General features: G+C 70.1%; 3 protein-coding genes across 3 annotated transcripts in view; 1 reads left to right on the plus strand and 2 right to left on the minus strand.

The window, feature by feature from the left end:
- Positions 1 to 740: 740 nt before the first annotated feature.
- NQO1 (NAD(P)H quinone dehydrogenase 1) lies at positions 741 to 3,250 on the minus strand. The gene is made up of 6 exons (XM_083851834.1): positions 2,709 to 3,250; positions 2,073 to 2,237; positions 1,869 to 1,999; positions 1,613 to 1,726; positions 1,411 to 1,512; positions 741 to 1,334 (listed from the first exon to the last, which is right to left on the minus strand). Exons 1-6 carry the CDS (start codon positions 2,713 to 2,715, stop codon positions 1,029 to 1,031), a joined length of 825 nt encoding a protein of 274 aa, XP_083707960.1. The 5' UTR covers positions 2,716 to 3,250; the 3' UTR covers positions 741 to 1,028.
- A 548-nt stretch (positions 3,251 to 3,798) lies between these two features.
- On the minus strand, positions 3,799 to 6,595 carry NOB1 (NIN1 (RPN12) binding protein 1 homolog). The gene is made up of 9 exons (XM_083851832.1): positions 6,438 to 6,595; positions 6,224 to 6,356; positions 6,008 to 6,141; positions 5,856 to 5,927; positions 5,593 to 5,730; positions 5,236 to 5,472; positions 4,887 to 4,984; positions 4,602 to 4,746; positions 3,799 to 4,372 (listed from the first exon to the last, which is right to left on the minus strand). The coding sequence occupies exons 1-9, from the start codon at positions 6,513 to 6,515 to the stop codon at positions 4,103 to 4,105; spliced, it is 1,305 nt and encodes a 434-aa protein (XP_083707958.1). The 5' UTR covers positions 6,516 to 6,595; the 3' UTR covers positions 3,799 to 4,102.
- Positions 6,596 to 6,615: 20 nt separating this feature from the next.
- The window catches only part of WWP2 (WW domain containing E3 ubiquitin protein ligase 2), a 36,022-nt gene continuing 29,600 nt past the window's right edge, over positions 6,616 to 13,037 (plus strand). Inside the window, exons 1-4 of the mRNA XM_083851830.1 lie at positions 6,616 to 6,756; positions 8,598 to 8,682; positions 9,206 to 9,353; positions 9,609 to 9,727. Coding sequence (XP_083707956.1) covers positions 8,613 to 8,682; positions 9,206 to 9,353; positions 9,609 to 9,727 — 337 coding nt within the window. The 5' untranslated portion in view covers positions 6,616 to 6,756; positions 8,598 to 8,612. The remainder of the gene's footprint in view (positions 6,757 to 8,597; positions 8,683 to 9,205; positions 9,354 to 9,608; positions 9,728 to 13,037) is intronic.

Here is a 13,037-nt window from a genome sequence, read left to right on the forward strand (position 1 = left end):
CTCTTTGGATTATTTTGTAATGGTGCATCCAGGTCTTTAGCTTCTGCCCTGGACCTGCCGCCGTACTTGGCTGGCTCTGTCCCCGGCTGGGACCTGTGGGCCCTCCGCCCTCTCAGCTCCCCGAGCCCAGCTCTGGAGCCTCAGCAATGTCCCACGTGTGCTGCGTGTGCCCTGCCCTCTGTGCGTTTCTTCCGCGTTGTGCCGGGTTCACTGCCCACGCCAAGGATCCCTCCCCATTCCCCCTGCTGTGACGTGCGGTCATCGGCCCCGGCACCGCTGCGAACACCGCGCAGCTCAGAGCAGCCGCCGGGCTGCTCCCCGTTCCCTCCACCTCTGCAGGAATCGCTGCGGGCCGGGGAGGCCGCCGGACCCCTCGCCTTTAGTTAACCTGGTGTGCCCGTGCGATTCCTCGCAATGCAGCCGTTTAATCAGTGCCCAGGCCTGGGGAGGGGGCGTGCAGGCGTGCCCCCCCTGTATGGCATGTGTGAGGTGCCAGGACCTGCTTCCCCCGGAAGGACGGGAATGGGAAATTAGGGCTGGTTTTAGTCTCCAATTTCTCAGCGGCCCTGGATGGGGCCCTGCCACGCTCTGTCTGCAGCCGGGCTGCTCCGTGCTGCCGTGGGGCCCACGGTCTGGGGGGCTTCTGCCCACGTCTGGGGTAGGCACGGGGCAACCCCGGCTCGATTGAGTCCCTGGGGTAGCCTGGGGAAGGGGCTCAGGCACGGCACCAACACCACCGCTGATTTCCCGACTGCAGTTTATTGGTTGTGTTCACACGGACGGTGTCGACCAAGGGCCATGCCGCAGCCCCCGGCTCCCCGAGACCTCGCTTTTGAGTAAACTCATGCAGGAAAATGACAGGAAAGAGACAGTAGAAAAAGAGAGAGAAGGATGAAGGGCTGGGGCACCATCTTCGTGCCCCCCTGGCCCTGGCAGTGCAGTGGATGTGGGGCCAGGCCTCGTCCTCGCCACGCGGGGCTGGGCGCACGGCAGCGATGGGCCCAGCTGTACCCCGAGGCCTCTGGCGCCTACTCTGGGGCCTTGAGCTGCTCGTTGGGGGGAAAGGCCTTGCCCAGGTGCTGCCCCACCGTCAGCCCCTGCGGCTGCCCCTCCTGCTGCGCCAGCACCTCCTGCTTCAGCACGAAGCCGGCCGCCATGCTCAGCTCGAAGCAGCTGTTGGGGATGAAGCCGAGGGGCTTCTCCTCCCAGATGGAAGCCAGGCGCCTCCGCCAGGCGCTCAGCATCTGCGCCCGTGCCTCGGGGGTCACGTACCGCACGCTGTAGCAGATCTGAGGTGCCAGCACCTGGAAGCCGCAGAACTGCAGCATGCCCCGCTGCCGCCGGGAAGGGGGAGATGTCAGTGCGGCCCCCGTGGCTCCACTCCATCCCCAGCCCCAGCCCCAGCCCCACCTGCATGGGCCAGAGGAATACGTTCATGTCGCCGTTGATGCCCCTGGGGGAGTACATGGTCTCCAACCCGCTGGTGGTGAACGACAGCATGGCCTTCTTCTTCTGGAAATGGCAGGCAGGAAGGCAGGGGGTGCAGGACCCCACTGCAGGGGGCAAGGCCAGCATCTGGTGTCCCCCCCCGGCCCCCAGCCCGGCCACCTACCTGGAAGCACCCGTGCTCGTAGAGGGTGGACATGGAGTAGGCGAAGCCTTGGATGATGACGCGGTCGAACCAGCCCTTCAGGATGGCCGGCATCCCTAACCACTGCAATGGGAACTGGGAGAGCACGCGGCGCTGAGGCTGGCAGCGAGCACTGCCGCCTCCCCCAGCCCCCAAGAGAGACCCCCCCAAAGATCCACCTCCCCAAACCAGCCCAGAGCCCATCCAACGAAGAGAGAATTTCTCCCTGCTCTCGTGCCTGGAAGATGATCAGATCAGCTGCCTCGATCTTCTTCTGCTCGGCGACGATGTCGCTGCTGAGGCGTCCCTCCTTCCACGCCAGTCCCATCTCCGTCTCGTAGACGAAGTGCTCGGGGTCCTTGGGCGGCCCTGTGGGGAGCCGGGGGGTTGGGGGGAGCCGCTGGGGGCACGGGGCTGGCAGGGGCGATGGCTGCGGTCATACCGGTGATGTCGTGACGCGAGAGCACAGGGTTGAACCCCATGGCGTAGAGGTCGGAGATGGTGACGTCCCAGCCCTTGTCCCGCAGCGTGCTGGCAGCCGCCTCCGCCATGGCGTGGTTGAAAGACGTCTTCTCCAGGTGCGCCAGCACGATCAGTGCCCTGCGTCCTGCGGGGAGGGGCAGCTCAGCACCCCGCGCAGCAGGGCCCACAGACCCCCAGGGATATACCCGGGGGCACCCACGATGTCCTGCAGGCACCCGCGGGTGCCCCATGGACACTGCAAGGAGCCCCCACACGGATGGCCCCGGCCCCCAGAGGCCTGTGGCTGCCCCACTGGCCCCCACCAGCCCCACAGCTGCCCCCAGGCACTTTGCAGTGGTAGGGCACAGCAAGCAGGCCGTGCCATGCCGTGCCATGACAGAGGTTGCAGCTCCAAGGCCATGAGGGCAGCAGCCGGTAGCACAGTTAATTAATCCTTGCTCCCAATTAACGCCGCCAGCCAGGCTGCAGGGAAGGGAAAACGCCCGGGGCTGGGAGCACCACAGCCCCGGTGCCGCTCGTCAGCTGTGGGTGAGGCTGAGCCGTGTCCTGGGGCCCTGGGCAGGATCTGGCCGTGCCGGTGCTGGTGCTGACCTACCTGCCATGGCCAGGGCTGCTCAGCTGCCGGGAGCGGGGCTGGAGCACTGCTTGCCGCTGCTGGATGCTTCGCTACTGGACTTCGCTCGGGGCAGGGCTGGACGAGTCCCCGGGAGGCTGGGTGTGCAGCCAGCGCGTGCAGTGCCGTGACTCAGCCGCACCACTGCCCAAGGGGTGAGTACAGCCTCGTGTTCCTGCTGTGCCCAGCGCCCGGGGGCATTGTGCTCCGTCTGGAGCAGCCACGCCTCCCCCTCAGTGCCGCTTTCACTCCCACCAAGCTGCCAGCCCCCTCGTTACTGCCCCTTGTTTGGTGTCCCAGTGCTGGGGGCCAGGGCCAGTCTCCTGGTTTTGGGGTTAATAGGGTTAATTTTCTTCACAGCGGCTGGTACGGTGCCATGCTTTGGATTTGGGAAAAAACAATGCTGATTACATAACCCAGCGAGGACTTTTCAGCTTCTCACGCTGCCCTGCCAGCCAGGAGTGCACAAGGAGCTGGGAGGGGACAGCCAGGACCGGTGACCCCAGCTGCTGGAAGGACACCCCAGCCTGTGGCCTTATTATTTCCCTTCGTTTGTCCTATTAAGCTGTCCTTATGTCAACCCATGATTTTAACCCCCCCCCCCCCCCGCTTCTCTCCCCCATCCCACTGGCAGGAGAACAGCTGCGTGGTGCTGAGCTGCCGATGGGTTAAACAACGCTGCCAGCAGCCTGGGGATGCCCCAGGGCCCTGCCCCTTGTCCTGGAGCGGGAGGGACCCTGCCCGTGGCCGCAGCGTCTCCTGCTGAAGCCCAAGACCCGCCCGTGGCACACGGGGCCACCACGGCCGTGTGTGCAGAGACCCCTGGACACGTGTGGCCACGTCCTGGTGGCCGTGGGAGCAGGCGTGGGGGGCACACGGGGCAGACAAGGCTGCAGCATGCGTGCAGAGGGGTGCTCAGCCCCTGCAAAGGCTGGGCTGGGCGTGTTGTTTGCATATAAAACCTTGTTTTCAGGGAGTGCCCTGAGCACAAACAACCCCTGGGCACTGCCAGTGCCTCCTGCCCCAACAACCCTGCCCCCCTTCCGCTGGAAACAAGACTGAGCCACGACGCTGCAGCTTTGTGTGTTTATTCTCAGCCCTGCAGGTTACCGCGGAGTCCAGGGAGAGCAAAAACCTCCGCACAACCCACGCCCTCCACGAGCGCCGTGGCTGCAGGCACTCCGGGTCAAAACCTCCCCAAAGCAGAGACTTGTCACCCGTCGCTCTGCCCCTCAGGCACGCAGAGAAGCTCAGAAGGAAAGGCCGGGCACCGGTGCTGCAGGCGGGTCGCCCTCCCGGTGCCACCAGGCAACGCGCAGTGCCCTGGCGGACGGCCCTTCCCTCACAGCGCCCTGCGGAGGGCCCTGTCCTGCCCTTTACCTCCTCTTCACAAACTTCTTTGTCACGGCGTTGGGATTCAGGCGCCTCCTGCCCGCACCCAGGGCCGCGTCGCGGATGTGCAGGTTGGCGGCGCGGCTGTAGATGTCGTTCTCTGCGAAGGGAGAGACCCCCGCGACGTAGTCGGGGTTGAAGACGTCGGTCTTCTGCCTGGCCTTGCGGGACAGCCGCTGCTGCGGGAAGGGCTGGTCTTCCACCAGGTGGGGGTTGTTCGCATGCTTCCCTCCTTGCGGCGCCGGCAGCGGGTACTGCCAAGAGAAGGGAGGCTGTTAGAGTCGCTTCAGGAGCAGCTCCGGCTCAGAGGGACTTCGGTACGACGGCTGCCTTCTGGAGAAGGGCTTAGCAAATGAAACCCCAAAGCCCTTGTGTTAAGTGGAACAGCTGGAGGATGATCACGGCTTCGTTTCGACCCTCTCTGGGGTCAGAAGTTCTCTCCATTCCACCGGCCGCAGGCTGCCCAGCTCAGCCTGTACTCACCCTGAGCCCCCGGGGGTTCAGCACTTTGGGGTTGCGGGAGAAGTGCATGTGGAGGCTGCCATCATCGCTGACGCTCACCGCAACCTTCTTCAGGGTCTTGTTACCGCAGTGGGGACAGAAAACCTTGGTCATGTCTGAGGTTGTCCTGTGAGACAAAGGGACAGAGGGCATTTACTGCTTCTCGGGGCTGCAGGACCCGGGCTCAGCAGGAGGAGGAGCAGTCGCCCAGACCCAGGGAACGCCGCACACCCCGTGCCCTGGCAGCGCGACACGCGCAGCACTCACTTGAAGCAGCCGTGGCAGCGCAAGATGTGGCTCCTGGCCCGGCGGATCAGCATGCCGTTCACTGCCAGCACGTGGAGGCCCATCTGCAGCAGCACGTTCTGCAGCGAGGGAGGAGAGAGGGGGATGCCGTCAGGGGGGGCCCCAGAAGCTCCAGCCTGCGCCTGCCTGCCCAGGCAGCCAGAAAGGCTGAAGGAAGCGACCCCGACGGGCTTTGCAAAGGCCGCCGCTGTGGAGAAAACTGACGGCTTTTAAGGTTAAAGGAGGCATCACGGAGCCGCTCTTTGTACAGCACCCACACGGGGCTGGCTGAGCTGGAGGCTGGAGCCGATCCACGTGCGGCAGCACCCACCTGCATGGCGAAGTCGGTGGTGACGCAGCCGACCTGGATGTCAGCGGGCGCAGTGTCGCAGTGCCCCAGGTCCTGCTGGACCTGCTTGAGGTTGCTGGGCGTTATCCAACCCTCGTCGTCGCTCTCCTCCTCATCCTCCTCCTCATCCTCCTCCTCCTGTTCCTTGGCGCCGTCCCCATCCTTTGGGCTCCGGTGCTCCTCGGTGGTCTCTGGGCTAATGGAGACGGCGTGGGCTTCCTGGGGAGGAGACGGACAGTCGGGCACGGCACGCACAGCGCTCCCACGCAGAGGAGCTGGGACAAGTCAGCCAGGACCCAGGGCAGCAAGCGCGGCAAGGAGCGGGACACTGCAGCTCACCAGCAGCTCCTGCAGCTCATCCTCAATGCTGGGCAGAGGCGTCCTCCAGTAGAGGAAGGAGCCGAACTCGTTGCTCTCGGGGGGCTCCTGGCTCCTCTCGGGGCTGGGCTGCCGCTGGCCTTTCCCCGGGCGCTTGTGCTGCGGTGGGGCAGGGCACGGGGGTGCCTCGGCCCCAGGCTCCGCGGGGCTGCATCCCCGTCCCTGGGGGCGCCCCGTCCCCATCCGAACCCCGTCCCCACCCGCGCCCCGTCCCTGTGCCTTACCTTGCTGGGCAGGTGGAAGCCGGCGAGGTGCAGGGGGGCCTCGGGGTGCCGCGGGCTGGAGCTGAGCCGCACCTGGGGGGGCAGCGCCCGGGCTCAGCGGGCACCCAGCCCCCCCCCCCCGCACCCCCCGTGTCCCGGTGGCGGCGCCTTACCTTGTCCGGGGGCTGCAGGCGGAGGCAGCCGGGCCCGAGGGTGTCGGCCTGCAGCTGGCAGGTGAGCGCCAGCACCTGCACGTCGGCGGCCGACAGGCTCGGGAAGTCGCCGGTGCGCTTGGCGAAGTCGGTCACTGGGGGGGGGGGGGGGAGAGGGGCTCAGCCGCGGGAGGGCCCGGCCCGGCCCCGGTCTCCCCCGTTCCCCCCCGCTCTCACCGAGCCGCACGAAGTCGGGCCGCGGGCGGCGCAGGCGGAGCTCGTAGGGCAGCGCGGCCAGGCGGCGGCGGGTCGGCCTGTCGCGGATCTCGGCCAGCACCTCGGGCACGGTGTACACGCTCAGCGCCACATCCTGCGGGGCGGCGGCGTCACGCGGGGCCCGGGGCCCCGGTCCCCCCCCCCGGTCCCCCCCCGGTGCCCGCCCCGCCCCCACCTGCAGCGCGGCCCCGCACACGAAGGCCCCGGTGTCGGCCACGACGTGCGCCACGCGCGCCATCTCCGCACGCCCCATGGCCCTCGCCGCCACCCGTAGCGCGGCCGCCGCGCGGCACGCTGGGAGATGTAGTCCCCCCTCCCGCGGCACGCTGAGAGCTGTAGTTTCCTGCCGCGGAGCACTCTGGGAGGTGTAGTCCCCCCTCGCCGCACCGCCCGCCCGCGCGCGGGGCACGCCGGGAGCGTGACGCGGTCAGGTGACGGGCAGGGTCACATGACGGCGGGCGCTGGAGCCGGAAGCGGGAGCGCAGCGGTGGCCGGTAACGGGGGGGGGGGCAGGAGCGGGACGGGACGGGACGGGCACGGCCGGGCCGGGCCGGGCTCCGCCGCTCCGGCAGCGGCGAGGCTCAGCGGGGCGGCCCGGGGCTGCCCGGTCCCGCCGAGCCCCGTTACTGGCGGGGGGCGTCCCGGGCCCTGAGCGGGGCAGGGCGGCGGCACCGGGCCCGAGCCGCAGCTGCAGCCCGGGGGGCGCCTCCCGGCCGTGCCGCGGTCCTCGGGGAGGTGCCGGCGGTGAACCCGGGGCGGCCCCGAGCCGCGGGGCTGGCCCCGGCCGCGGTGGGTGTGGGGGGGCCGGGGGGGCTGGGCCGCTTCCAGCCCCGGTGCGGTGCCGGGAGCGGGGGGCGGGGATGGGCTCGGGGCCGAACACGCGGTGCGGTGCCCCCGGCCCGACCCCCGGCCGGGCCCGCTGCGGGGGCGGCTCCGCTGCGTGTCCTGGGGCAGCCCCGGGGCTGCGGGGCTTGGAAGTTCCCGTGCGGCGGGGGCGGCCGGGGCTGAACCCGGGGCGGCTCCTCCGGCAGGGCCCGGGCGGGCCGGGGCTGCCCCGGGACGGGCCCCGGGGAGTCGGAGCCGTGCTCGGGGCTGCGGGGGCGCAGCAGGGAATTTCCCGGCCGCGGGGCCCCGGGGAGAAGCCCGAAGCTCCCCGGCCGCCACCTCGGGGCTCGGTCGCAGCGCGGCCGCGGGAGGGGGTGGCTGGGACGGGCGCGTGGCCCGGCCGCTGCCCGGGGGCCTCGTTAACGGCACTGAGGGAGGGAGCGGCGGTGCGGAGCTGCGAAATCAACAACCGATGGCCCGAGGGGCGAGCTGTGGGCTGCAGCGGTTGGCAGTGCTGGTGCGGCTGTGTCCGGGTGCTGCGGAGACCCCGGGTCACGGGGACCGGGGGGGGCCGGGTCGAAGAGCAGCCGGGCCGGCCCCGAGCCGCAGCGCGGGGATGGTGCGAGGCACCGGCTGCCTGTGCTGGGGCCAGGCCCGACGCCTCATGCCGCTGCGTGCCCCGTCCCGTGGCCTCGCGCCGCTCCTTCACGCTTCGGCGGAGGCGCCCAGCCCCGCGTGCTGCTCCCAGCCCCGCGTCCTCCGACCCCCGGCGTGGGCGGCTGCGGAGCGAGGCTGGGCAGAGGGCGCCGGGGAAGTTCCCTGGCCGCGGAGGCAGCGCCGTGGTGCCCGAGAGCTTGGAGGTGGTGAGCGGGGCCCTGGGCTCCGTCCGGCCCTGCGTTTCTGGAGGCTGCCGTTCCCTCCCTGCTCAGCTGCGGCTCTGGGATGTTTTTGGAGAGCACAGCACCGATTTTTCTGAGGGATTTGGCCGCCCGGCGCAGCCCCAGGCTGTCCTCGAGGGAGATGCCGCTGCCCCGTGCCATGAGCCGCCCTCGCTCGCAGCGCTGCTGCCGCGTCCCTCCCGAGGGACCCGTGGTGCCATGGCCACGCGGGCTGCGCCAGGCGGGTGTCCCCGCTCAGCGACACGCGGCGGGGCGCGAGGCAGCGCCTTCCGAGCGCTCCATCCCCGTGGCTGTGCTCAGCGGCAACTTCTTGGGGAGCGGTGAGGCGGAGATGCCCGACTGCGGTGCCTGAAGGCTGCTCCCGGGGCGCTGCTCGGCCCTTTAGGCCAGGGATGGGGATTATCTCGTAGAGTGAGCCTCGCCGCCGCCCGCAGCGCGTGGTTGAAACCAGGCAGGAGCAGGAGGGGCCCCACGTTGGCCAGGCGAACGCCCGCGTGTTGGCCCCACGCCGTGAGGGTCCCTGGCAGGGGCACGGGGCAGGTTTGGGCCCTGGCGCGGCCCCGTCCACGTGGCGGGAGCGGCGCTGAGGCCCCGTGTCCCTCTGCTTCCAGCCCGGGGGTGATGACATGGCCTCTGCCAGCTCCAGCAGGGCCAGGGCAGGGCCGCCCTGCGAGAAGTCCCAGCTCTCCGTGAAAGGTGGGTCCCGCCGGGGGGCCGGGCTCATCCGGGCGGGAGACCCCCGGGGGGGGCTGCGTGAGCCTGGTGGGGAAGCGCCGAGCTCCCGGGGCCTGTCCGGGGCTCCGCTCCCCGCTGGGACGTGGCTCCGCGGCTCTGCCAGGGCCCTGTCGGTGCTCCCGTGGCCGCGAGGTGGCTCCAGACGCCGGGAACTGGGTCCCCGCGCTGCCCGCGGCCCCTCGGAGCTGGGCACGGCCGCCCCTGGGGGCCTGCCTCCCTCCCCTCTTCCCCGGGCAGCCCCTCGGTGTGGTGTGCCCGCAGAACCGGGCCTTTTCTCATCCCGGGGCTTTTCCCACCCAGCTCCTGGGGCTGGGAGCAGCTGGGCAGGGACGGTGGCCGTGGGGCTGAGGAGTGGGTGAAGCGTGGGGCTGGGGGAGGGCAGCGACCGGAGCGGGCCCCGCACCTTGCTGCCGGCGGGGACGGGGAGCGTGAGCGGGGCAGGGGCCGTCGGGGTGGCTGCATGAGCCGTGCCGTCCCTGCGCAGTGGTGTCCGTGAAGCCCAAGGCCCAGAGCCGGCAGTCGCGGCTGAGCTGCTACGTGGAGGTGGCGGGCGACGGGCTGCCCAGCGAGACCAAGAAGACGGGGAAGCAGATGGGGAGCTCGGAGCTGCTGTGGAACGAGATCCTCGTCCTGTAAGTCCCTGCTAGCCCTCGCTGCGGGGCCGGGGGTCCTCCCGCTCCCTGGCACAGCCTAGGGGGGGGGACCCGCACAGCTCCTGGCTGCTTGGGTGTCCGAGGGCTTGGCTGCCACGCGAGGGTCAGCCCTTGGGGTGGGGGAATTGCCACTGCCCCGCAGCCTCCTGCTGCCTGGCTTTTCGGGCCGGGCGCCGCCCGTTGCTGAGCAGGGGCGAGGCCGCAATGACGGCCCCGGTTGTGGTGTCCCCCCAGGAACGTCACGGCGCAGAGCCACCTGGACCTGAAGGTGTGGAGCTGCCACACGCTGAGGAACGAGCTGCTGGGCACCGCCTCCGTCAGCCTCTGGAACCTGCTCAAGAGCGGTGGGAAACGTACGTCCAGCCCGGGGCCGCCACGGCCTCCGGGCCGTGTCCTGTCCGTCCCCCTGCGGGGTCCCCCCGTGCTCTGCACGGCTCCTGCAGCTCCCCTACCCCGAGGGGCTTGGTCCCACGAGGGAACAAGGCGCCGTTGTGCGCTGGGTGTGGGGCTGGGTGTGCCGGTAGCCAGACCCCGTTAGCCAGAGCCCCGCAGCCTTCGGGGGAACGCCGATCCCTCCGCTCCCCGCTGCCGTGCGCAGACACCGGGGGGTGGCCGTGGCGGCAGCCCCCACATAAAGGCGGCCGTTCAGGGCCGGGCCCTGGAAGCGGCCACGTGGGGCTGGAAGAGGCTGGCTCTGCCCCTTCCGAGCCAAGTTCCCTGCTCCCAAAACACGGACGTGGTGCTGAGGGGGGCCGGCTCGGGCCCTGCCCCACCAGGCCCGGAGGGGTCCCGGCCCCGTGCTGCCCTGCGGGTGGCAGAGCTGGGGGACCCCTCCCTGGATGGGGGCTCGTCCTGCGTGGGGTGCTGCCCCCAGGCTGCCCGCGGTGGGGCCCAGCCCCGGGGACGCTCCCGGCCGGTTTTTCCCCCCCGAGCCGCGCGGAGCTGCCCCCGCCCTACCTGCCCGCGGCTGGGCACAATCGGCTCTTTCATTAGCGGGCGTCCCAGGGGGCCGCGTGGAAAATGAATGGAAAAGGCAACTGCCTGTTCTGGCTCCTCCGGTAACGGGCACCAGAAAAAACGTGTCACATTTTTCCCCGACGCCGCGGGTCGGGAGGGAGGACTCTTAAAGCTGCAGCGCTGCTCTGCCGGGGAGGCGCTGCACGGGGTGGGCGCCCCGGCATGCCGCCCAGCATCTCCTCCTCCTCCTCCTCCTCATCCTCCTCTGCTCAGCCCGCGTGGCTTTGCTCCAGCTCTGCTGCTGCTCCTCCAGCCAGGAGGTTGCATCCCGGGGTGGCCTGGGGACCCTTCTCAGAGGGGGTCTCATCCGCGTGCGTCCTGCTCTGCCGCCGGCTGCTGCTGAGGCAGGGAGAGGCCGTTCCCAGCGCCTGGGGCCCTGGGGAGCCAGCGGGGTCTCACGAGGGAGCGGGGACTAAACGCCGTCCGGGGCTGGACAAGGGACGCCCTGATGCAGGCCAGGTCCCTCCGTGTGCCCCCTGCCCCTCGGGAGACCCCCGCGCTCATTCCCCTCCCCTGGGCAGTGCTGAGCAGGGGCACGGCTCCCGCAGGGGCTCTGCGCTGGCAGCAGGCCTGGTTTCTAACCTGGCTGGGGTTTCAGTCAGGTGTTCTGTGAGCTACTGGTACGCGAGCGTGACGGCGGCCCGCTGTTTGTCCCCGTGGCTTTGCTGGGTGCGGAGGAATTGTTGCGGCTCCGCTTTCGGGCAGCGGGGTGTCCTCCAGCAGGGGCGTTCTCGTCTGCGCCGACGGCCGTGGCGGTGTCTGCAGGGCTCCTGCCTGCCGGGAGGAGCCGTGGCTCCCTCCGCTCTCGCTGCCGGTCCCGCTGCCAAGCGGGCATCACGTCAGGTGGCAGAGCCTCAGCTCGGGGCCTGGCGCCTGGCAAAGGAGCTCGGCAGCGGGGAGAGCCCAGGGGAGCTCCTGTTCCTCGGGGGGCGCCGCGTGCCGGGGCTCTAGGGGCTCTGACAGCCCTCTCGTTCCATGCCCCTGCGCCTCTGGCAGAGCTGCCGGAGCCGTGGCCTTGAGGAATCCTCTCAGGGAGCCAGGACCAAGGCCCCGGGAGGCTGCAGCTGGCCCCACCGCATCAGTGTGCGGGCAGAGAAGTTGTGCGGGGCCTGGAAGCGGAGGCTCCTTCACCGAGGAGCCCCGAAGGCAGGCAGGGGCTGACACGGGCGTGCGGCACGCGGCCCTGCGGTGCCTCGCGGCGCTCCTGCTCCTCACCTCGCCTTTGCCTCAGCCTGCGATGGCTCGGGGGGAGGAGGCAGAGGTCGGAGGTTGGGGTTGTGCCGCCCGGCAGTTGGGAGGAGCGGGGCCCGGCTGCCTCCAGGCCTCCGGCATCTGGGACCGGGTCAGGAGCAGGCACAAATCGTCCCGACGCCGGGGAGGATTTTTTTCTTTTTCCTGGGAGAGCAAAGGCTATCCCTGCCCCGAACCTCTGCGCCCTCCTCGCTCTGAGGACAGCTGTGGGAGGTCTCGCTGCCCCGGGCTGCTTCCCGGAGGGACTGTGGCCGCAGCCTGGGGTCCCTGCTTTGGCTGCAGGCTCGCACAAACCTTTGTGAGCCCCCGCTGCTGTGCCCTGGGTGCTGGGGGGCTGGGAGCAGCCCCTCTGTGGTGTGCCCTCAGGGCTTTTGGGGGTGCCCATGGGGCTTTTGGGGGTGCCCCGGGGCTGATGTCTGCTGATTACCTGGGGGCACGTAGCTGCTGGGCAGCCCGGAGGATCGGTTACCCGCTGGGTGAGCAGTGAGTGGTTGGGGCACCCAGAGGGACTGCGCAGGGGGGTTAGGAGCCGGGGGGGTGGGGAGCGTGGGCTGCCCGTCTGTCTGTCTGTCCGTCCGTCTGGCTGGCTGGCTGGCTGGCTGGCAGTCTTTCCGTCTGCCTGCAAGGAGAGGGAGCCAGCCCGGCCAGGGAAGCAGCAGAGGGGCTGTCCCCTCCTCCCCGTGGCATCGCGACGCTCATGCCAGGGCCCGCAGCGGGCGGGTGCAGCTCCCGGGGGGGCTCGGGCGCAGTGCGGAGCCGCTTGGGGCTCACTGCCGGAGCCGTGCGGGGCCGTAAATCCTCCGGGTGGGAATTCCAGCACGCCGCCGCTGAATGGGAGCTCTGAGGCTGCGCGCGGGGCGCTGCGAGTAGCCGAACTGAGACCTTATTCAGGACCACATCGCCCCCGGCCCCCTCCCAAAATAATAATAATCCCTCTGACATGCTGGCTGCCTGCGGGACACAGGCAGCCTTTGTGCTCGGCCGGTCAGGGGACCCTCTGTTGGTGCAGCAGCAATGTCCCTTTGTGCGTCCCGCGCGCTGGACGGGGACGGTGAATGGAAGGCTCTGCCCGTGTTTATTTTCTTTAAAAAAAGCCGAAGGGGGTGGAGAGGGGGAGAAGGAAGCCGGCTGGGAGGCTCGCGTTCACAGCCTCCGCTCGGAGCCACCTCGTCTTCGCTCCCGCGCTGCCGTCCCCCCCGGCTGGGAGCCCGCACAATGAGGGCTTGTGCGGCTCCGGCGGGGAGCGCGGCGGCTGGGCGCTCGCGAGGGGCTGGGGGGGACCCCCGGCGCGTGCGGGCGCGACTTCCGCGCGGCCCTGAGAGCAGGCAAATTCCTCCGGCTCGGAGCAGCCGGGAGGAACAGGGTCTGGGTTTGTTCTGGCTTTTGGCTGCGCTC

This window comes from Anser anser, assembly GCF_964211835.1.
Source record: "Anser anser genome assembly, chromosome: 11".
NCBI lineage: Eukaryota > Metazoa > Chordata > Aves > Anseriformes > Anatidae > Anser > Anser anser.